This window comes from Sorex fumeus, unplaced genomic scaffold, assembly GCF_029834395.1.
Source record: "Sorex fumeus unplaced genomic scaffold, SorFum_2.1 ptg000125l, whole genome shotgun sequence".
Lineage (NCBI taxonomy): Eukaryota > Metazoa > Chordata > Mammalia > Eulipotyphla > Soricidae > Sorex > Sorex fumeus.
This window is the reverse complement of record NW_026606182.1, coordinates 4,092,130-4,114,949: the sequence shown is the minus strand read 5'-3', so window position 1 is coordinate 4,114,949 and position 22,820 is coordinate 4,092,130. Positions and strand designations below refer to the sequence as shown.

Sequence of the window (22,820 nt, the reverse complement as noted above, 5' to 3'; positions counted from 1 at the left end):
CCCTAGGGGCCCGAGGGCCTGGCGGTCATAGGCTGTGTGGTTGTTCTGGGCTTTTCCCAGCCTTAGCCTCCGGACCAGCACCATTAACACCTGGGCCACATCTACTAGCTTCAGGCTTGCAGGTGTCCCCTGGACAGGGTGAGCCTGGGGACTGTGGCCCTTTTGAGCCAGTGGAGGCACTGAGGTGCAGAGGCTTGTTGACAAGACCTGGCATCTGCTTCCATACTCCCACCCCTTCCACTTTGCCCCAGAGCACCCCAGCGACATTGCTTGAGAGGAGTGTACCCCACTCTTTGGGGACCTGCTCACCATGCTCTGGAAGTCACTTGCTTTCACAAGCTCCATTTTCTCATCAGGAAAGTCCAGTTGGCTTAAATATGAATTTATTGGGTGTCGGGGATTGTTCCGGCACTGGGGGTAGCTTAGAGCATCTGCGCCACCGCAGAGTAAGGGGGCATTTGAACCAGGCGCCCTGTGGGGAGGATGGAACAAGGAGGAGCCAGTGCCGGGAGGTGGCAGGCCTAAGTGACAGCAAGCTCATTCCCTCTCCTGGACCCAGTTCTGTCCCCTGCTGCCCTGACTCTCAACCCCTGCAGGTGGCAGAGCTGAAGCAGGAGCTGAAGCTGCGGTCCCTTCCCGTCTCGGGCACCAAGACGGACCTGATTGAGCGCCTGCGTGCCTATCAAGACCAAGTCGGCCCTGCCTCTGGGGCCCCCAAAGCGCCTGCCGCCACCTCCATCCTGCCCAAGGCTGGCGAGGTGGTGGTAGCCTTCCCGGCGGCACGGCTAGGCACCGGGCCTGCCCTGGTGTCCACAGGCCTGGCTTCAGCCGAGGTGGTGGTGGCCACGGTGACGAGCAACGGTGTGGTGAAGTTTGGCAGCACGGGCTCCACGCCCCCCATGTCTCCCACCCCGTCAGAGCGCTCCCTGCTCAGCACGGGTGACGAGAACTCCACGCCAGGGGACACCTTTGGGGAGATGGTGACATCCCCCCTGACCCAGCTCACCCTGCAGGCCTCCCCACTCCAGATCCTGGTGAAAGAGGAGGGGCCCCGGGCCGGGTCGTGCTGCCTGAGCCCCGGGGCACGCGCCGAGCTGGAGGGGCGCGACAAGGACCAGATGCTGCAGGAGAAGGACAAACAGATCGAGGAGCTGACGCGCATGCTCCGGCAGAAGCAGCAGCTGGTGGAGTGGCTCCGGCTGCAGCTGGAGCAGGAGAAGCGGGCACAGCAGCCGGCCCCGGCCCCGGCCCCGGCCCCAGCCCCGGCCAGCCCCGCAGTGAAGCAGGAGAACAGCTTCTCCAGCTGCCAGCTGAGCCAGCAGCCGCCGGGCCCTGCGCACCCTTTCAGCCCCGGCCTGGGGGCCCCCACCGCCCACCCCTCAGATGCTCACACCGGAGGCCCCCCGGCTGTGGTGGTGAAGCAAGAAGCAGTGCTGCCTGACTCTGAGCCCGCCCCTGCCCCTGCCCCCCAGCTGATTCTGGGCTCACAGGGCACCAGCCTTGGCAAGGGGGTCCCACCTCCCCCCATCCTCACTGACTCCACAGGGACCCACCTGGTCCTCACTGTGACCTGTAAGGATGCAGACAGCCCTGGACCCCCCGGCGGGCCCTCCCAGCAGGTACTGGGTTTGGTGGGGGGCAGGGGCCAGTTGGAGGGTCCCAATTTTAATGACAGTGCCCACTTACCAGGTGCCCCCTGCTCCCCTTGGTCTTCCCTTGAGTCCTCCAAAATGAGGACACATGTCACCACGGAGGGCATGAGATTTGGGGAGATTAACAGACCTACGGTCTCAAGGGGAAGTGTGCCCACTGCTTAGGCTGTTGGCATCAGAACATTTCTTTACCTAAGCAAAAGGCTCCTGGCAGCCCTCTTGGAGAGGGTGGTCCACTTGTCTGGGTAGTTCCTGGCCACCGCCTTGGGGGGTCTGCTGGCTTCCTTAGCCTGCTCCAGAGTGAGGCTGACCCAGCCTGGCATGGCCTCTCCTGTAGAGTTGGGGTCTGGGGAGGGTGCAGTGACAGGTGCAGGCTTTCACGGGGAGGATTAGCTGGTGTCACCCTCAGAAGCCAGTTCCTCTGTGCTGACTTGTCCTTGGCAGGTTGGGGCCTCCCCTCCCTGTTCATTCTCCCCCGGTAGCGTTCATGGAAGCTGTCGCACCTCACGTCCTTCCGCAACATGCAGGGCCGGGCCTGCTTTTCTCACCCTCTTTTGCTCTCATCTTCTGCCCAGCCTTTGTCCCAGCCCGGGTCCCCAGCCCCTGGCCCACCAGCCCAGATGGACCTGGAGCACCCACCACAGCCCCTCTTTGGGACCCCCACTTCTCTGCTAAAGAAGGAGCCACCTGGCTATGAGGAAGCTGTGAGCCAACAACCCCGACAGCAGGTGAAGAAGGTAGTCTGGGGCCTGGTTGGGAAGTGCAGCTAAGGCTGGGCTGGGCTACCACACGCCAGGCCAGCAGGGGACAGGAGCTGGGCAGGGGTGCAGGCTGTGGCGCCAGGTGCCCTTTATCTTAGGTTTGCATCTTTTTTTGCCTCACAGGAAAACGGCTCCTCAAGCCAGCAGATGGACGACCTGTTTGATATTCTCATTCAGAGCGGAGGTAAAGTGCAGCGCCCTCCCCACCCCTGCTGTCTCTCCAACTTCCTGTCAGCCCTGGATTGGTCCATTTGCCAGGTGTTGCTTACTGGACACTTAGTGAGCTGTGGGCCTTGTACTCTGGCTGCAGTCAGGGCTGTGAGGGCTGGCCCAAATACCTAGGGGACAGGGTAGCAAATGGCCTGGGCCGAGCCGGGAGCTAAGGAGTCCTTTGCTTGTATCTGGCTCCCTATCTGGCTCGGGAGGGCGACAATAAAGAACGCCTGTGTGGGGGGTCTGTGGTGTCAGGAGGGAGGGAAGAGTCTTGGGTGAACAGCTGGGACTGACCAGTGGTATGCTGGGGTGTTGGAGGAGCAAGCTGTTGGGGAGAAGATAGTTCCAGGACGGGCAGGAGAAGACCTGGGGTCTGGGGCTATTTGGAGGGAGGGCCACATGGACTGTGTAGGTTGCGCGAAAGCAAGAGGGTCACTAAGGCCTTCTGCCTGTTACCAGGGTGTGGGCTACCAAGAGGAAGACCAGGAAGACAGTGACCAAAACCTGAGGCAGCTGTATCATGTAGCTGGTGAGACCACAGTGCAGGTCGGAGGGTTTCCTGTGACGGAGCAGAGACCAGGGTCTGATTTGGGGGAGTTCAGGGGAGAGCATAGGGCCTAAGGTGGATGCAGAACATGAATGTTCTCCTGAGCACTTGTCTGGTTAAAGGAAATGAAACAAGGAAAGCAGGAGCTCAATCATGGAATCCCCCAACATATTTGGGCCTCATATGGCTGTGCTTAGGAGACAGAGACAGGGGTAAGGTGCTTGCTTTGCACCTGGATTCAACCCTCCAGCCCCGGTTTTCCTCCTCAGTGACTTCTCAAGTAACAGAAGGATCTTCATAGCGGAAGTTACTTCCTGGTCACAGTCCTGGCCTGTGGGGACAATCCCTCCAGTGTGTCACTGAGGAGGCCTGAGGCGCACTTCCTAGGAGAGCATGAGCATTTTCACTGTTGAGGGGGACTCCAGTGGAGATGAGATGTTGTGGGAGCAGAGGGAGTGGCCTAGAGAAGGGTTCCCCAGCATTCCCAGCTAATCAGGTTGACAGAAGCGAGAGGGTCAGGGAGCAACCCTTGGCTTTGAATTTTTTTTCTTTAATATAACAACATTTGCTATTCTTAATTGTACAACCACAGTGTTGTTTAGCTGGCCATCAGCCTTTCTAGAACTTTCCATCTTCCTCTACAGAACCATCTGAAGGGAACTCTCAATTCCGTTCTCTTCGGCTGCGTTCTACTTTCTCTGAATTCTTTTAGGTGCCACCTCTAAGTGGTACCCTACAGCGATGCTGCATTTGTTTCTGGGTCGTTTCCCTCAGCTGTGTCTAGGCCTCATCCACGTGTCAGAGCAGTATTCCATTGTAGTGAGAGATCCCAGTGTGGTCCTCTGCGCATAGAAACTGGGACTGCTTGTACCTTTTGGCTCCTATAATGCTGTTACGTGGGGTACAAGCATCTGCCTAGTTTTCATCTTTTGGGAATGGGCCCAGATGGAACTGCTGGTTCATGTGCTAATTCTATTTTTAACTTCTGGAGGAACCACAGAACTGTTCTGCATGGCAGCTGCACCGTCTTCAGTTATACTCAGAATGCACAAAGGTTCCTATTTCTCCAGATTCTCCCTAACACTTGAATAGCTATTTGAGTGGGTATTAAGTGTTCTCTTATTGTGGCTAGTTTTCGTTTTCTGTACGACGAATATCATTAAGCGTCTTGTCTTGTGATAGTCAATTTGTTTATCTTCTACTGGAGAAATAACATTTCCTTGCCCATTTTCAGTCTGGTGTTGGATTGTATTTAAGTATTTTCGATCAATCAGTTGTCTTTTTTACTCTTTATAGTAATACCTTTTTGTAGCACACCCAGTAGTGCTGAGGAACATATGGGATGCCTGGGATCAAACCCAGGTCTGCTGTTTGCAAGGCAAGCGCCCTACCTGCTATACTACTGCTCCAGGCCCAATAGTAGTATTCTTTGATGCTCAAAATTTAGGGGAGGTATTTATGACCAACTTGATGTTTTGGAGCCTGTATACATATGGTAGGGTCTAATCTTGGATCCTACTCAGACCTGGTTTCTGATGCTGATACACTTTCTTGATTGGCAGAGATTTCAGCAGATTTCAAGGAGCCAGGGAAAGAGAAAGCCACCTCCACAGATGCCTGCAGTTCCCCCCTGGATGCCCAGTCCACATCTGCTGCTGAGCAATCCCAGGCCATCCCACCGCCATCGGGCTGGTCCAGCTTCCCTGGCCGTCTGGAGGACTTCCTAGAGAGCAGCACGGGGCTGCCCCTGCTGACTGCTGGGCATGAGGGGCCGGAGTCCCTCATTGACGAACTCCACAGTCAGATGCTGAGCAGCTCAGCCATTCTGGACCATCCCCCCTCACCCATGGACACCTCGGAATTGCACTTTGCCCCTGAGCCTAGCGGTGTAGGCCTGGACCTAGGTGATGGCCACCTGGACAGCATGGACTGGCTGGAGCTGTCGTCGGGTGGTCCTGTGCTGAGTCTGGCCCCGCTCAGCACCACAGCACCCAGCCTCTTCTCCACGGACTTTCTGGACGGCCATGATTTGCAGCTACACTGGGACTCCTGCTTGTAGCTCTTGGGGGCTGGCAGTTGGGGAGCCTCAGGAACGCCTGCCTCCATGTGGTCGTGAGTCCTGACAATCACAGGCCCTGCTGTCCCCCTCCCTGGGAACTGAGGGCAGAGGGCGGGATGCTACCAAGCAGCAGCTCTGGGAACCACCCTGGGGCTTTGGAGGCCTGGACGGGCCCATTTCTAGTTGACCTCCTTTTGAGAGGTCGGGCGCGACCTGCAGTTTGGCTCAAGCAGGTGAGACCCAGGCCGAATCTCTTTCCTTTTCCCCACTTTTTTTGCAAGGGAAGAAGCTAGGCCTCTACCTCCCCATTCCCTGCCATTAATTAGGATCTTGGTAAAGTATGACCATTTAGAGGTTGGTAGCAAACATTTTTTCTGTACAGTTGTACATACATATATTATATATCGCCGTACATACACACATATATATACACACACATATATTTTTGGGAGCGGGAGGTGGACACAGCACACCCCACCCATCACGTGTGTTTGACATATAGACACCAGGCCACAGCCTGTACCCCACCCGTCCTGCTTCCTGCTCCTTATCAGTGCCATGAGGGCAGAGGTGCCGCCAGGACCGGCCCTCCAGCCATGGCTCCTCCTGGCCTTGCCCCGTTACAGCAAATTAGAGATGGCATCACCAATAGCAGTGCTGGCTGGGGGGAGCTGTGTGAACTTTTTAAAATAAAAACAAAAACACTGGCTGGTCAGTCCTTGTTCAGTCCATGTGGGGATGGGTGGTTTGGGCAGGGAACGTCTGTCCCCCTGTCCAGCCTGGTGGTGACTTCCACACCAGGAAGGACAGAAGACAGGCGCCACTTGCTCAGACACAATTTATTTACAAATCAGAGAGGCCCAAGGTACCTTGCGCCATCCTCTTCCTGAGCAAAATGCAACTGAACAGCCGTGGCTCTCCCAAGTTTGGCTGGAACGCAGTTTCTAGGTTCAACCAGTTCAGGCCTTTCTCCTTTCCTCATATCAGTCTGGAAGAGATGCAGGCCCAAGACTGACCGGGCACTTCTGTGTCCACTAAGGAAGGCGGTGCTGCTTGGGGGGCAGAGTGACGAGGACAGTCAGCCATCTATGTCCCAGCTGAAGAGGTGGTGCTTCACTAGCATGTCCTGCACACCCTCCTTCAGGGGCTGCTTCTCCTCCTGCACAGACAGGCAGGGGGATGAAGCCGGCATCAGGGTCCCACCAGGCCCTGCCTCAACCACCCAGTCACCCACCTCTCTCTTGGCAGGCAGTTCCCAATCCTGGGAGAGGCTGAAGGCAAAGCAGCAGAGGACACTGGTGGTGAGGAAGGGACATAGTCAGTGGCCTTCCGGCAGGCTGCCCCCACCCCTAGCCCTGCCCCACCTAATACTCACCGGAGCTCACACTTGATCTGGACCCAGCCCGGGCTGCGCAGGAATGACCAGGGCTGGTACCACTTCTCCACCGTCTGCAGGCTGGAGCACAGCACCTCCAGCCACAGGTGCAGGACCTGCTCGCTGGACAGCAGGCAGGGGAGCTGGGGCGGGGCCCTATCCTCCCAGCCTGCCCCACCCGCCCTGCAGTTCTCATCCTGTCTGCTCTGAGACACAACCGGGTTCAGCGTGCTGTGGCTCATTTCGGGGCTTAGCAGCTTAAGAAATCTGCTTTAGGGGGCTCATGTGCCTGCCTTGCACACGGCCAACCTGGGTTCCACCCCAGCACCCCAGATGGTCTGTTGAGCCCCACCAGGAGTAAATCCTGAGCACTGCTGGTGTGACCCAAAAGCCTCCTCCAAAAAAATCGGTTTCACACACCCCAGGGTAACCACTCACTTGAGCCCTACACAGATGAGGGAACGGAGCTTGACGTCCATCTGTGCATGTGCGGCGTCGTGAGTCACATTCACCGACTGTACTGCCTGCAGGGCAGAGTGTCATGGAGGTGCCCCTGCCGCCTGACACCCCTGTCCCCACCCCTAGACCCTGGCCCTGCTTACCCGGTACAGCAGCTCCTCGGGAGTCAGGACTTTGCCATCTTCATCCAACCTAAGGGACCAAAGCTGCCAGTGCTGTCCTGGCCCCGTGCCTGCCCCCCCCCCACCCCCCAGGGCCACAGTGGTACCTGTAGGTCTTACAGAGCACCAGGCGGGAGTACACCGAGTCAAAGTCTCTCTCTACTTCCCGGCCCGCTGCCTGGGGGGGTGGGGAGAGAGGGACACGGGGTCTGCCCAGGCCTGCCAGAGCCACACTGCCAACTTCCTGGGGTCCTGGCCCCAAGTTACCTCCTCGATGAACATCCAGGGGTGGCAGGCTCCCCCGAGCAGAGATGGCTTCTTGAGTCCATGTTCAAACAGGGCCTTGAGGGCTGGGCAAAGGGTCCCTCTCACGAGATCTGTGACCCCCTCTGTCACAGTGTCATCCCCTGCGATGGAGTACTGATGGGGAGAGGAGGGGTGAGAAGCCCCAGGCCCGTGGGGAGACCGCAGCCTCCCTCCCAGCAGCACCCCCTCACCTCCTTGCTCCGCTCGTCCAGGACTTCCACGAACTTGGCTGGAAACCAGCCTGTGGGGGCAGCAGAGCCCTGTGGGTAAGGCCAGGGTGGGAGGGGGCAAAGGGCGCGTGGTCACCGTCCCCCCACTCCCTCCAACTCACCTCGTAGGCCATTCAGCTCCCCCACCCAGCAGTGCTCGTCCTTCTGGGAGACAATCTGCATGGACAGCAAAGCCTGGGTCACCGGGGTCTGCACTTTTGGTGGTGAGGAGAGAGCCAGTGGGCCACCTCCCGGACACCCCTGGGCCCCACCGTGATGATGTCATTCTTGCGGAAGCCCAGCTCGTCATCGTCATGCCGCTCAAAGTCCAGCAAGGCCTTGGCCCGGCGCCGGTGGCTGCGTGAGCAGGCCACGTAGTTCTCGTGGTCGCGCTGGTGGCTCTCCATGCTGTAGTCTGGGGTCAGCTCCTGCCCCGGCGAACAGAAAGGCCCAGTTCCCCACAGCTGCACGTTGCCACTCAGGGTGGGTCACGGAAGTCCCCAAATCAGGCCTCTGTGCACAGGCTGGGTGCCGGAGACTCACCACACTGCCATTTTTGGGGTCTGTGCACTGGAAGTGGCGCGCCACGCGCAGGATGGCTTCCCGGAGGTCAGCTACCAGCTCGGTCTGCTTGATGTTCTTGGCCTTGAGCACCTCCAGGTCGTCCTCTCCTGGAAGGCAGAGAGTGGTGGTGGCCAGCTCCAAGGAGCCAGGAGCTCCCAGCAGCGCGCCCAGCCGGCTCCACGTTCTCACCAAAGAGCAGGGAGGTGATGCCTGACTTCCGGCGCTGGGTCCGGCGGCGCACCACCTGTTGGGGAGAGGGGAAGGGAGCGAGCAGGTCAGCCACAGCCCCGGTCCAGCCCAGCAGGGCAGCAGGGGGCGCCTGGAATAGGTGGAAACTCCCAGAACCTTCTGGGAGGGGTGACCCCTGAAGTGAGAACTTTACTGCTTGCCAGTTCAAAGCTGGGTTTAGGACAGTAAGGTGGGTAAAACCTTGTGAGCAGACAACCCAGATTTGACCTCCAGCACCACACACGGTTCCCCTGAGCCCCATCAGGTGATCTCCAAAAGAAGGTAGACCCAAAGAAGATGAGTCACTGGGGCCAGAGCGGTAATACGGCAGGTTGGGCGTTTGCCTTGTACGTGGCAGTCCCAGGTTCTATTCCCGGCATCCCACATGGTCTTACAAGCACCGCCAGGAGTACTTCCTGAGTGCAGAGCCAGAAGTAACCTGTGAGCAAAGCCAGGTGTGACCCCCCACCCCCCAAAAATGGTGAGTCACTATAGGGAAGCGAGGCGGTGGGCAGGCAGGAGTCACTCCCCCCAGCCTCCCTCACTTGGGGCATCCTCAAGGGTGTCCCCACGCCCACCTGAGAGAGGTTGGTGGTGGCGCTGGTCCCCAGGAGCTGGCCCTGGTCTGCGATGAGGTAGGCCAGGTGCTTGCGGCGCTGGGTCTCCACGGCCATGTCGGTGAGGGAGCCGGCCAGCCGCATGGCCTCCCCCAGCAGCAGCTCGGCGTCCTCCATCTGCGCCGGGATGTCGGACAGGGTATTGAAGATGGAGGCCGAGTTCTCGGACTGGATCAGTTCCTCCTCCTGCGCCAGGCGGGAGACAGGGGCAGGCAGGTTGGTTCCTGCCCGCAGCTGCCCGGGTGGGGGCGCGGGGGCACGGGGGCACCTTGAGGCGCAGCATGCCCAGCGTGGTCTGGAAGAGCACCAGGGAGCCCTCGTAGAAGAACAGGTCCCAGAGGCGCAGCAGCAGCCTGATGTGCACGACGCTGGCGAAGGCCGTGAGGAACCAGTGCAGCGTGATCAGCGACAGCTCTGCAGGCACAGACGGAGCCCATGGCGGCACCCCCTGCGGGAGGCCATTCCCGCACCCGGGCTGGGGAGGAGGCAGCCCCCGAGAGGTGCTCACCGATGTCGTGCTCCTGGAGTAGCTTGTCCAAGCGAGGCAGGTACTGCACGATGAGGTGGCGCAGCACCCTCTGGTCTGTCTGCACCCCCAGCAGCGTGGTGCTGAAGTAGGAGGCGGGGAGCAGGTCCTCGATGATGGCACACATCATCCAGAAGGCGTCCTCCTCCTCCAGGAAGAGCAGCAGGCAGGCAGCCACCTGGCCAGGCAGGGACAGGAGCCTCTAGCCAGGTCTTGGAGGAGAAGAGGAACCCCCTTCTTAGAGGCGGGGGGACCCTCTGGGCTGGACTCACCATGCCTGTGCCCTGGCAGTAGCCAATCTCGGGGTAGAGCCAGGCCAGTGCTCGGAGAACCCGGCGCAGACGGGGCACCCCGATGCTGCTCACGTTGGCAAAGCAGGCGTTGCTGGGCATGGTGCGGAGCAGGTCCTTCTCGATCTGCCCCCCCCCCCCACACACACAATGAGGGTCTGAGGCACAGCTGTGGGCCCCAGTGCTGCCCCAGCCCCCAGGACTGGGGATCTATGCCAGAGCAGTCACCGTCCAGGCGCACCCGCCTCACCTGCTTGGCAGCGATGGTCTCGTCGTTGGAACTGTTCTTCACCGCCTCTCGGTACGACAGCTCCGAGTTCCTCTTCTTCTGCAGGGCCCCCGAGAGCCGCATCCACAGCTGGGGGGGTTGGCACAGCGTCAGTGTCCCACGCGACGGGACGTGGGCACGTGCCTGGAGGTTCTGGGGGGGCCTCACCTGTGGCCGCATGCTGTGCGGGATGCCGGCCAGCACCAGGGAGCGGAGCTTCTCAGAGCAGGGGAGGGACACAGCGATCTTGTCCCAGGTGAGGTCCCCCACATCGTGGTTGTGGGTGAACTCCAGGTGGGCCTGCCACCGCAGCCGCTGCGCAGGGTCCTCCAGCATGGATGCCCCCGGCAGCTGGCTGGAACTGGGGTCAGTTCCGTCTGCCCAGAGAGTACAGGGAAGCTTTAGGTCAGGGCCCTGGACACCCCCAAGGGCCAGCCGGCTCTTACCCCCAACCTGCAAACCCTGCCCTGTCCTTAGCTTCACGATGGCTGAGATACAAACAAGTCAGATCAAGTGGCACTGTCTGGGTGTGGCCAAGCCCACTCCTAGCCTCGGTGTTTCACAGAATCACAGGCACTGGTGTCCGGAAATCCCTGGTCTTGATGGCCTTTGGCTGAGAGCCAGACCCTGAGCTGCAGCAGCCCTGGAGAGGGGACAGCCACACTTGGGCTGCCTAATGCGCCTCACTCAGCAGTCAATGAGGCACCTTTAGTGACTCACACACTAACTGTACACTGCGCTGGGTGGCAAGTGACCGATGTTCCAGCACTGTCCCCACCATGCTGAACTTTTTCCTTGATTTTTCAGGCCCTGCTTTTAAAACGTCCAAATATTTCCCTAGAAACCAGACAGTACAGACCCTTAGTCAGGACCCAGAGTCAAGTACCCAATCACCACGCAGCTGCAGCTCTACCCTGGGGCTGGCACATGGCTTTCCACCCGTAACTTGGGAACTAACAGGTGGCTAACAAAAGGAGTGGCCTAGAGGCCTACTTACTATGATAAACCCATTATGAGGTATTTTGCAGCCACTGAAAAATATACTTTTATTTTTTGGCTTTTGTGCCACACCTGGCAGTACTCAGGGACCCATATGGGATTGGAAGCCCCCAGCTTGGGATTGGAAGCAAGCAAGCACCCTACCCACTGCCCTTTCTCTTCATCCCCTAAAATATAAGCTTCAAAAGCAGTCTTTGCTGGGGGAGGGGGAGAAGCTTGGGGGCTTCTCCTGCCTTGGTGCCCAAAGAGGCCTCGCAGTGCCAGAACCAAAGAGAGGTGCCACTCTTTGAGCTCTTTTTGGTCATTTTAAAGCTGTCTTAAGTGACAGGGGAAAATGCTTCTGGTATAAAGAGAAGAGATGTAACAATACAAAAATGTGTACACCATCTTAGTTATGAAAAATAACTAAGATGGTATAAAATAACTAAGGAGAGTGTTATCCCTGGCCTTGGGACCACGGGTCACCTGTTGTAAGCTGCTTTTGTTGTGGTTTTAGGGCCACAACTGATGCTCCAGCCTAGTTTATTATAACCTTCATACTTCTTTCCTCTTTCAACTTTTTCCAAATGACCATTATTATCAGATTAAGATGAATAAAATTAGTTGAAGACCCCCAGTAGTCTAGGACACGTAGCAGTACCCTTGGCTGCAGATCCGGCTGTATTCTCCAGCATGCAGACTGCAGCTACAGGCGGTCACAAGCTAAAGCCACACCCTCCCCCTCAGGCCACGGGGGCTCCCTCTTACCTTCCTTGTTCATGCGGAAACCAAATTCATCGTAGTAGAACTCTGGTTGCTCTACAGGCTCCTCCTTCTAGAAACACGGTCAGGAGAGAAAGCTACCTCTGGCGGCCTTAGACCTGGACCCACCCACACTGTGTCTAGGCAATCCAGCCGAGCAGTCGCTCAGCTCCAGGTACCCACCCATGCTCTGAATTCTGGCACTTCCCTTGTTCTCTTCAAAGGTCAGAGAAGAGAGCGATCAGATGAGAAATGTTCGGTGCAGTTCTGCACCAACCTAATGCTTTAATTTTAATTTAATTTAATTTTAACCTTTAGCTCCAACCTAATGCCAGAAAGGTGGTGGAGCGAGATTGCTTCTCCGGTGGGGACCCCACCCTGTGCGGGGTCAGTGGGCCCCACCCACAGGAGCAGCCTGCAGTGGCGTCTCCTCAGAGCTGCGAGTCATACCTGTGTGTACTTGGCCAGGATCTCCTGGGGCCACATGCTTGGCGTCAGAGCCGAGAAGGGGCCACTGGCAGAAGGTATGTGACTCCCTAAAATCAAGGAGGAGAAAGGGAGGAAATGCAGAGAACTCAGCAGGACAGTTCAGGCTGGGCCATCTCAGCCACTGCTTCCAGAGACTGCACAGGACAAAGGGCTGGGTGGGTGGCCAGGAGGCAGAGCACAGGCCTTGCATGGGGGAGCCCTGGCTTTGATCCCCAGAACAACAAAGTGGGACGCCTGGGGCTCTTCCTCCACCAGAGAGAGGGGCGCAGGCTGCTGGAGGAATCGGGAACAACAGAATCAGAAATGATGCAGCCCCTCCGCCTCTCCATGGGCTGGACTACCAATGAACAGGAAACAGCTGCTCCTTCCCCTGGGAGGGCCCCTCCTCCTCCTCCTACCTGACATGGTGGAGGCTGGGAATGCCAGGCGAAGCTTCTGCAGGTCCACGGAGGCGTTTCCCTGTGCTAGGGTCTCCCGGCTGGAAGGGCCTCAGGCTTCATCTGGTACAGAAACATCTGTCCTGTTCTGGGAGCAAAGGGAAAAGCGCCCTCAAGCAGCCGTGGCCATGGGGAGGGGAAGGTCTCACCTAACAGAGAAAGTCTCTAGTTCAGACACTTCATGAGAGGACACTGATGGCCTCCGCAGCTCCTCATACCACAGGACCTGACTACTCATGTGCTTGTTAAGAAAGGACGGACTCTGGGAGCCAGAGAGGCAATGCAGCAGGTAGGGTGCTTGCCTTGCACACAGCTGACCCGGGTTTGACCCCAGCACCCCATAGATTCCCCCCAAACTTCCAGGAGTGATCCCTGAGTGTAGAGCCATAAGTAAGCCATGCACATAGCCAGGTACGGCCCAAGATCCAGAAAAGAAAAAAGAGGGACTCAGACTTCCCGACACTCTGGGATTAGGCAAAAACTTCTTCAGGAACCTGGGGGGTGGCACCAGTCAAGGAATAGTCTCAGTGGCTCAGAATGCCTGCTCTGTAAGGAGCCTCAGTGCCCCCAAAGGTGCCCAGCATGATCCAGGTATGGCGGTTCTGCTGAGACCCCTGACACCTCGCACATGTATGCATGTACAGGGGAGGGGGGGTGGTGCAGGGCGTCAGGCACAGGTCTTGCACCTGGCCCACTCCGATCTGATGGCCAGACCACATGGCTTCCCAAGAACTGAGTGGCCTTTGGGACACATCTGAAATGTATTTAAATCCCGACTTCCCACAGCAATCACCATGTTGACTCATCCATCTGCCCTGCCCCACCAATGAAACTAAATCTCTGAGAGGCAAGCCAAGACGCTAAATTCAGGGACACTCCAGTCTCCTGGGCTGAAAACTCTGGGACGCCCTGAGGAGGGGGCAGGCAGAGTCCCTGCCCTACTAAAGTCACCCACACCCCACTGCTGCAGCCACACCAACAGCCCAACTCCATCGCTTCACTAATACTCTGCATAGAACAGAACTGCAGAAAAAATTCAGGTACCCGGGATCCAGGCTGTAAACTCTGATGTCCTCTCTAAGTAAGGACGGGCAGCCTCCCCCGACTTCCAGAAGCCCTGGCAGCCACACCCACCACCATGTCAACTTACTGGCCCAAACCACAGATCCTGAAGTCATGGACACCCCCAAATTCCTCAATACTGAAATTCCAGTAGGAATACATCAAATTAGGTGGGAAAGTAACACAGAAGTAAACTAAACAATCACAAACATCACGGGAGGCTCAACTAGCAACCAACAGCTTAGTAAATCTTTAGACAAGTACTTAACCCCATGTAACAATGTTCACACTTAAAAAATTGATTTTTAAACTTATTGATTTTTAAACTCACAGAGCTCCGGCAGCCAAAGACTTCCAGAACCAGCCACAACCGAGCTGAGACCACCCTCCACACGCATGAAGGTACCAGCAGAGGAACAAAGGCATGCGGGTCCCGGGGCTGAGATCTCCAAGCCTGCTCGGATCAGGGCTGAGCATCCTCCACCCAGATCCTCCATCTTCCAGTAGGCAGGGGTCACACGCACCAATTGACCCCCAGCGCCGTGTAATCCCGTTGACGGCCAAGACCCAGAGAATATAAAACCCAGCTCCCGGAAGCGCGTGGCAGCAGCTGCGCGACATCTTATTATCTCATTCTTGCTTTGGACAACCTGACAGGCTACCGAATGTAACCTGCCCACACGGCAGAGTCTGGCAAACTCCCCATGGCGTACCCAATATGCCAAATACCAGTAACAATGATGGGTCTCATTCTCCTAACCCTGAAAGAGCCTTGAATATGGCACTTTTTAAAATCTCAGGGCTAGGACAAAGGAGATGTTACTGGGGCCTGCTCGAGGCAATTGACGAACTGATTTTAATACTGGAGCTTTGTTAGCTAGTCAATTTCAGCTCTAAAACTGTACCAACAATTGTGGTTTTTATCTACATTAAAGGAATATCTTAGCTTTTCTTAAAAACATTAAACCTCTGTGTATTTAAATCGCCCCCCCCCCCCCCCCCCCACACACACACAAAGAAACAAGCCTAGACCAATGCCAAGCTTTCACTCGGGACTCCAAAACAGATGCCTCCCCCCGTATCACCATGCTTCCCACGACCCCCTCCATCCTGAGAAATGATGGAACACGGCGTGCTCACACCACAGCCTCTGCACTGCCCCATGCAGCTCCCCACATGCTCACTGCACCCTGCTTTCTTACAATGAAACAGTAACAAGGGTTACGGCAACTAAGTGAAAATGCCAATGAGGCCCCTCACAGGCTGCCTGACAGAGAGCAAGTCCGTGGGTGGTACCCAGGCAAGTAGGAGCAGTAGTAGTGCTAACAATTTCTACAAAGTGCCTGGTAGGACTGGCCTTCTACATGCAGGAATACTGTAAACCGGAGGCTTCTGCTGATGTCCCCCAGTTCACCCATGAAAATGGCAATTTCATTTGATTCAGCATGACAGGTGTTAGCTGGGAACCTGAGAAAGACCCTTCACTGTGGACAACCCAGGAGTTTCCCTTCGGCAGAGGAGAGGGAGGCAGGTGTGTGTGAATGAGGGGTGGGGGGACGGGAGGGTCTCAAAAGCACCCCTCCAGCTCACCCTCATTTATTCCACAATTACTGAGTGGACAGGACTGGACGGGATGTGGCGTGACAAGCATAAGAGCAGCCATCACAGAAGAGAACCAGACAATGCATGTCAGTAGTCGTAACTGTGGGACTGAGAGAAAAGGTGACAACAATAAAGGTGAAGGGGGGTCGGGATAGTGGCCACACACACAGAGTGGTCAGGAAACACACTGATGCTCAGGTGACAGCTGGACAAAAAAAAGGAAGTGAGGTCAAGTAAGAGACTCTCGGAGGGAAAAGTGATCCAGAGGCCAGGAAGAGCAATGTCGAGACTTTCACACAAGCCAGGCATCCTGGGAGGACACACATACATACACACACACACACACACACACACACACACACAGTGTCCACCTCTCCCACTGGCTGCCCTGGCATCTCCCTCTTTCCTAAGGAGCCAGAGATGACCTTTTAAAGCTGGCAGGCAGGTTTTTCCTGCCCCTGGTTGCCATGAAACGCTTGGTAGAGGCGGAACTAGCCACGTCAGCCTGGTCTCCCCTCATTGAGGCTGCCCTGTTCACAAAGGGACTGAGTGACAGAAACTTTTGAAGAAAGAAGATGGGTGCTCCTGGGGCTGGAGCAATTGTAAAGCGGGTAGGGCACTTGCCTTGTGCGCGCCCGAACCAAATTTAAACCCCAGCACCCCACATGGCACTCTGAGCCCTGCCAGTAGTAAACCTTTAGCACAGAGCTAGGAGTAAGCCATGAGCACTACCAGTTGTGACCCCAAAATGAAAAAAGATGGGTGCTCCTAATGGGATATTCTTATTTAATATTATTATTTTATTTTTGGGTCACTCCTGACTCTGCACTCAGGAATCACTCCTGGGGATGCTTAGGAGATCATATGGGATGCTGGGAATCGAACATGGGTCAGGTGCATACAAGGCAAACACCCAACCTGCTGTACTATCACTTAAGTCTAATGGGACATTTTAAATTTCAGTTTACATGCTTGAAGGTGTGTCTTTTCTCTCTCTGCTTGGCCCTCTGCCTCGAGGTCTGCTCACCAAGCTTCAGATGTCCTTGTGCAGATGTCCACTGTGGTGAGGTGCTGCCTGTTAACAGAACTAGGAGACCCAGACTCAGGCCCACACTCTTGACCTCTATCCTGTTACCTACTGTTCTTGACAATACCACAGTGGCCACACGGCCCCAGAGGAGGCCGGAGCCAAGTGCTCTAAGGGGCTTCTGAGCGGGATTCCTCTACAGGGAAACGCAGGCCCTGAAGCACTAGTGGGTAGAGAACAGCCCGAGGCCAGTGAGAGGGAGAAAGGCTGCAGGCTGGCGGCAATGTGGAGACTACAGGTGCTTAAACAGTAAAATAAGGTCAGGGAGGGAGGACTTGTTTATGAGGGAGCCACATGGTCCCCTGAGCACTGTCAGGACCAATGCTTCTCCTCAAGCACTGAGCCTGAAGTAGCCTCCAGCACAGTTGGGTGTGCCCCGACCCAAAAACAAAATCATATTCAAAGGAATATAAGCATTTTGCTGGAAAATAAAGGTCTATGAATCCTTTATCCAAGGCAAGGGCTCCAAAGTATTGGGATTCTCACAGGCTTCATGCCTGGCCTCTCCATCAGCATATCTGTCCAGCGTGCAGGGCCCAGAGGATGGCTCAAGGACTGGAGCACATGATTTGCAAACGAGAGCCCTGGGTTCGATACTTAGACCACATGGGTCGCCAAGCATTACCAGAAGTGGCTCCTGAACACTGCTTTGTGTGGCCTCCAACCATTTATGCTGGCAAGGATGCAGAGCAACAAAAAAATCTTGGGCTAGGGAGACAGCTCAATGGCTAAGCACATGTTTTGCATGCGGGAGACCTGGGGGCTGACCCCTGGGACAACATAGTCCCAGCAGCATAGTCAGGAGCGACCTGAGTACCAAATCAAAAGTAGTCTCTGAGCACAGCCAGGTATTGCCCAATAATCAAAAGACAAAAACAAATAAATCCCCATGCCACACTAACAGATGTCAAATGCTGGTAAAAACTAATTTTTGTGGTAAAAATGTGAAATGCTGCATCAACGCTATATTTCCTTGTGAATGTGATAGTCATATATTTTCATACACTTTGATCCAATAGACTGCCAGAACAGGGAGTTGAACTCTGGACCCTCAGGTTGAAAGTCTGGTGCTTTACCAGCTGAGCTACTTGGCCCCTTAAAATAGGAGGAGCGATAGCACAGTGGTAGGGCGTTTGCCTTACAAGTGGCCGACCCGAGTTCGATTCCTCCGCCCCTCTCGGAGAACCCGGCAAGCTACCGAGAGTCTCTCGCCTGCACGGCAGAGCCTGGCAAGCTACCCGTGACGTATTTGACATGCCAAACACAGTAACAACAAGTCTCATGATGAAGACGTTACTGGGCCCGCTCAAGCAAATCAATGAACAACGGGAGGACCGTGTTTTGATCCAATAACTAAATGGATCAAAATGTTGATTTCAGTAGAGTTACAAGGTTTGTACATGCGGGTCAAAGAAAACAGTGCAGTGGATTGGGCACTTATCTTGCACATGACTGACCCGGGCTCAATCCCTGCCATCCCATATGATCCCCCAAGCAATACCAGGAATAATTCCTGAATGCAGAGTCAAGAATAAGTCCTCAGCACGGTCATGTGTGTAACCCCTCCCCCATCCTGGGGGGGGGGGACTTGAAAATAATTTTAGTGTTAAATATTAAGTATTTCATCAACTAAGGTAAAGGTAAAGGTAAAGGCCCTCCCGTTGATCGTCGATTTGCTCGAGCGGGCCCAGTAACGTCTCCATTGGAGACTTTGTTGTTACTGTGTCTGGCATATCGAATACTCTCGGTAGCTTGCCGGGCTCTCCGAGAGGGGTGGAGGAATCGAACTCGGGTCGGCCATGTTGGCTGCTTGTAAGGCGAACGCCCTACCCGCTGTGCTATCGCTCCAGCCAACTATGTAGACATAATAAAATGTGACCCAATTGAACAAAGGGTATTCAATCATTTTAGAATCTAACTCTGAATATCTGAATCTGGCCCAAATGGAAGGAACTAGATTAACTTTTTCAACCTGAACAACTTAAAAACCAGAAAAAGAAAAAAAAAACAAAACAGGGGCTAGATAGTACAGTGGGGAGGGTGTTTGCCTTGCATACAGCTGACCACACTTCCATCCCCGACAGGAGTAATTCCTGGGGGGCAGAGCCAAGAGTAACCCCTGAGCATCACTGAGTATGGCCCAAAAAGCAAAACAAACATGAACACACTGAATAACAGGCTTCACATGACAGTGAACCTAAGGGAAAACAAGGGACATGGGCCCTATGACACCCGCCCCCCCCCTCCAGGCCGTACTCCTGCCCGCCCCTCCAGCCACATGGAGTGAATTTCCATCCCACAGTGTGAGGAGTAAGCCCAGGAGGGTTGAGGAGACAGTGCTGAGACAGGAGGCCCAAACAGCATAAGGCTGTCAAACAGTACCCAAGACAGCTTCACAGAGAGTTCTAGGGTACCCCAAACTTCTGTATCCTGGTCAAAGTTTGTGTCTAAGGAAACTGGGGAAGAACTCCTTGAAAGGAACAACCACCCCTTAAATTCCCCACTGGTGACTGTGATCTTTTCTGTGTGGAATGAAAACTTCTGAAATGTATTAAGACACTTGTTTTTGTGCCAGACCCCTAGTGGTGTTCAGGGATTACTCCTGAGTCTGTGTCAGGAGTGATACCTGTGGTGCTTAGGAGATTCAAATCAGGTGTGGTGCTGGGATTCAAATCAGGTGTGCTGCATGCAAGGCAAGTGCCTTAGCCCCTAAACTATCTCTCTGGCCCTTATTAAAACATCTGCATCTGTGTTCATGAAAGATATTTGAGCTGTTGTTTTCCTCTCAAGCCTTTTTCTGCTTCTGATATCAGAATAATGTATGCTTTATAAAGTAAACTGGGGAGCATTCCTTCCTCTATAATTTTCAAGAAGGGTCTGTACAGAAATTAGCATTTCTTCTCTAGGCATTGGGCAGAAGTCAGTAACGAAGCCTTCTGTGCCTACAGTTTTCTTTGTGGAACCTTTGCAACTAACAATTTAGTTTCTTTAGTAGAGAGAAGACTATTCATATGATCTTTTCTTAAAGGAACATTGGTAGTTTTTATGCTTTTAAGAATTTCCTTGATTTTAAGTTACTGAACTTGTCAATAAATTTAATTCAAAGTAGGCAGAAGAGGGCCAGGAAGACAGTTCAATGCCTTGAATGCAGTAACCCAGATTCCATGCCTGGCACCACACAGTTCCCTGAGCACCACCAGGAGCAATTCCTAAGTACAGAGCCAGGAGCAGACCCTAAGCACAACTGGTTAAGCCTTCCACCATACCTCACAACCCCCACCTCCCAAAATAGGGCAAGAGATCTAGTGCAGCAGGTAAGGCCTTGCCTATGGCCAACCTGGGCTTCAACCCAGCATCACATGGCGAGGACTACTAGAACAATCCCTAAGCACAAAGGCAGAAGTAAGCTCTGAGTACCATCTGGTGTAACCCAAAAACACTCCCCCAATAATAAACCCCCCAAAAACGTGTGCAGAAGAACAAAAAGTAAAAAATAACAAAACCAATGAAATAAATGGAAAACAAAAGAGAGGAATCAATGACACCAAAATCTATTTCTCTGAGAGGATCAAGAAAATCAGTAACTCTGATCAGATAGAACAGGAAAAACACTGAGAAGACAGGGTTTGCCAATATCTGGAACGACTACATATCCTCAAGGTATTTAAGGGTAACAAGAAAAGATTGTGAACCACTTTATGCCAAAAAGTTTCACAATATGTTAAAGTAACAAGTGGGGCTTGCCCAAGTCAGATTTGTCTTGGAAATACAAGCTTTACTCAATGCTGAAAATCAAGGCACTTTTCCTTCCAGTTCCAGTGTTTGGGGAACTGCAGGATTTGGTGCAGTAAGTCCTAGTCATACCACACAAGACCAGTCCCCAAAATGAGACAGAAATGGCACCAACTGGAGCAGGAAAAAACCGACCTTGCAAGGTGCCCTGAAGTGAAACCTCACAAGGGGGAGTAATTGGGCAGAGATAGTACAATAGGGTGCCTACATCTTGTGTCCAGCCTTGAGCCTCACTCAATCTCCAGTCACATATGCCGAAAATGCAGAAATCATCACGGACGCCTTAAGCAAGTCATTCTAACCGCAACATATAGCCTTGAAGGGGACTGGACCAGGGGCAAAGCAGAGAGGAGAAAGAGATAGCCCGAGAGTGTTACGCTCTAACGTGATTAAGCTCTCCTGTAAGCCAAGACTCTCTATAAGAATGTGTGTACTTGGCAATAAAGTGAGCTGTGATCAACTGCTCCCAGAGGGGTTTCTCTGCACTCGTCCTCCTTCGCCCCACAGCTAGGCTCCTGCCCGGACTCGGCGCGCAATGTGTGTGAATGTGTGTGGGCATGTTGGGGATAACTGTTCCTCAACAACCAAGAAATCCCGATCACAAAGCTATAACTCTCCTGAGGGAGAGGCCCCGAGTTCCAGAGGAGCATGCACTCTGCCAAGGGTCACAGCAAGAAGGGCTGGAAGACATAGACCAACGATGCCCAGTTGGTGTGCTGAGATCTCAAAACTCTTGTGCAGTCCAGGGAGGCCAAGGCCAACATATCTACCGCAGTCACAGGCTCGGCAACAAGCCCACTGTACTCAGGAAATGTGCCCCCCTCTCCAGTGCCAAGGCCCCAGATGAGGGGAGCTTGTGGCACCACCACCAACTCAGCGCCGCCCCCACCCAGCCCCGAAGTGCTCAGGCCCCCACAGAGACTCCAGAAGAGAGGCCCCGTCCATGGGACAACCGCTCTCTGCTTGTGAGGGTGTCATCCTGCACTAGTTACAAAAATAAACTTGAGGCAGGAATACAAAGCATATTGTACTGACTAATGAAAAACTACCCAATTACTGCAATATATCTGACAGATGCTACTAATGACTAGGAATGCTCTCAGCCTTTTGTGCTCTGGTTGTTCATGAAGTCAAACATATTACCATACATAAAATACATGTGTCTCTTGTAAGAGACAGTATAGTGACTATGAACGGTTAGGTAGAGGTGTTTATAATTTTGGGAAGGGGTGATTTTTTGGGCTACACCTGGTGGTGCTCGGGGATTACTCCTGACTCTGCACCCAGGGATCACTCCTGGAGGGGCTTGGGGTTCATATGGGATGCCAGGGATTGAATCTGGTCTGCTGCATGCAAGGCAAGTGCCCCACCCACTATACTACTGTTTCAGCCCCAATACTTTTTTTTTTTAAAGTACAGGAATTATATTTAAAAATAATGATTTCACATGAAACCCTCCTATGGGACCAGGGAGCTAGCTCAAAGGGCTGGATGGAGCACATGCTTTGCATGCGGGAAGAGGAAGACTCAGTCCCAGCACTGCACAGTCCCATGCACTACCAGGGATCATGCCTCGCGAACCTCAGTGGGGCGGGCATATGTGGGGCCCGGGAGCAAACCCACATTGGCTGTGAGCAAGGTCCTATCCACTGTACTTTTCTCTCCGGCCCTTCACAGCAACATTTTTATAAAAGCCCCAAAAGTAGAAACAACCCAGGTGCATAATCAAAATGTGTGTATCAATACAACGGAATAGGAGCCTAAAAAGGAAGTACTGATGAACACTAGGTTGATGAAAGGACCCAGTCATAAAAGACCATGTATGTGATTATATTCATATGAAATTCATGTAAAGTTTTCATGTACACTTAAGGCCCAAAGAGACAAGTGCACAGAAACAGGAAATGAATTCATGATTGCTGGGGCAGGAAGAAGGGGGAAATAAGGAATGTCTGATAATGGGTTTAATTGGGGGTGATGAAATTAGAATCAGAGGGTAATGGATACAGAAGACAGTGAGTAGGTCTGTCAGCTTCAGCTTGGGTGATTTCTGCACGTCACTGATACTGGGGGTGAAGGAGAGTGCTTTCCAGAGGCTGCAGCTGAACACAGCCCATGATCACACTGATCACAGTGCCCTGAGATCCTCTGTTTCTTTGCAGGAGCAATTTCCTATGACCTCAAGTACCCATTTCCATGGGGATTTGATGTTTATACTACACCAGAGAAAGCAAAAGTGAAAAGAAAAGGTGCAAACTATTAGAAATCGTTTGCCTATAACTGTGAAGAGGATGGCTTTCTCTCTCAAGTGTAACTAACACTTTACTAACACTCCTTAGCATGAATCTGACATCTTAGCAACCTGTGAAGTCAAGA

The 22,820-nt window shown here is 54.0% G+C and overlaps 2 protein-coding genes across 3 annotated transcripts in view; one reads left to right on the top strand and one right to left on the bottom strand.

Annotated features, from left to right (window-relative positions):
• Positions 1–5,947, top strand: part of MRTFA (myocardin related transcription factor A) — a 128,867-nt gene extending 122,920 nt beyond the window's left edge. Inside the window, exons 11-14 of the mRNA XM_056137475.1 lie at positions 597–1,619; positions 2,228–2,389; positions 2,537–2,597; positions 4,736–5,947. Of these exons, the coding sequence (XP_055993450.1) occupies positions 597–1,619; positions 2,228–2,389; positions 2,537–2,597; positions 4,736–5,232 (1,743 nt within the window). The 3' untranslated portion in view covers positions 5,233–5,947. The remainder of the gene's footprint in view (positions 1–596; positions 1,620–2,227; positions 2,390–2,536; positions 2,598–4,735) is intronic.
• SGSM3 (small G protein signaling modulator 3) overlaps positions 5,923–22,820 on the bottom strand; it is a 33,230-nt gene continuing 16,332 nt past the window's right edge. The window contains exons 2-22 of one of the 2 annotated variants that reach the window (XM_056137438.1): positions 12,863–12,989; positions 12,426–12,511; positions 11,982–12,048; positions 10,404–10,612; positions 10,218–10,325; positions 9,950–10,093; positions 9,660–9,855; positions 9,420–9,565; positions 9,113–9,337; positions 8,496–8,550; positions 8,286–8,413; positions 8,015–8,170; positions 7,865–7,919; positions 7,725–7,774; positions 7,495–7,647; positions 7,335–7,405; positions 7,210–7,258; positions 7,046–7,131; positions 6,608–6,723; positions 6,467–6,527; positions 5,923–6,391 (exon numbers count right to left, since the gene is read on the bottom strand). In XM_056137438.1, the coding sequence (XP_055993413.1) occupies positions 6,373–6,391; positions 6,467–6,527; positions 6,608–6,723; positions 7,046–7,131; positions 7,210–7,258; positions 7,335–7,405; positions 7,495–7,647; positions 7,725–7,774; positions 7,865–7,919; positions 8,015–8,170; positions 8,286–8,413; positions 8,496–8,550; positions 9,113–9,337; positions 9,420–9,565; positions 9,660–9,855; positions 9,950–10,093; positions 10,218–10,325; positions 10,404–10,612; positions 11,982–12,048; positions 12,426–12,511; positions 12,863–12,869 (2,187 nt within the window). In that variant the 5' untranslated portion in view covers positions 12,870–12,989 and the 3' untranslated portion in view covers positions 5,923–6,372. Of the gene's footprint in view, positions 6,392–6,466; positions 6,528–6,607; positions 6,731–7,045; positions 7,132–7,209; positions 7,259–7,334; positions 7,406–7,494; positions 7,648–7,724; positions 7,775–7,864; positions 7,920–8,014; positions 8,171–8,285; positions 8,414–8,495; positions 8,551–9,112; positions 9,338–9,419; positions 9,566–9,659; positions 9,856–9,949; positions 10,094–10,217; positions 10,326–10,403; positions 10,613–11,981; positions 12,049–12,425; positions 12,512–12,862; positions 12,990–22,820 lie in introns of both variants that reach the window. The other variant, XM_056137437.1, reaches the window with a different exon arrangement.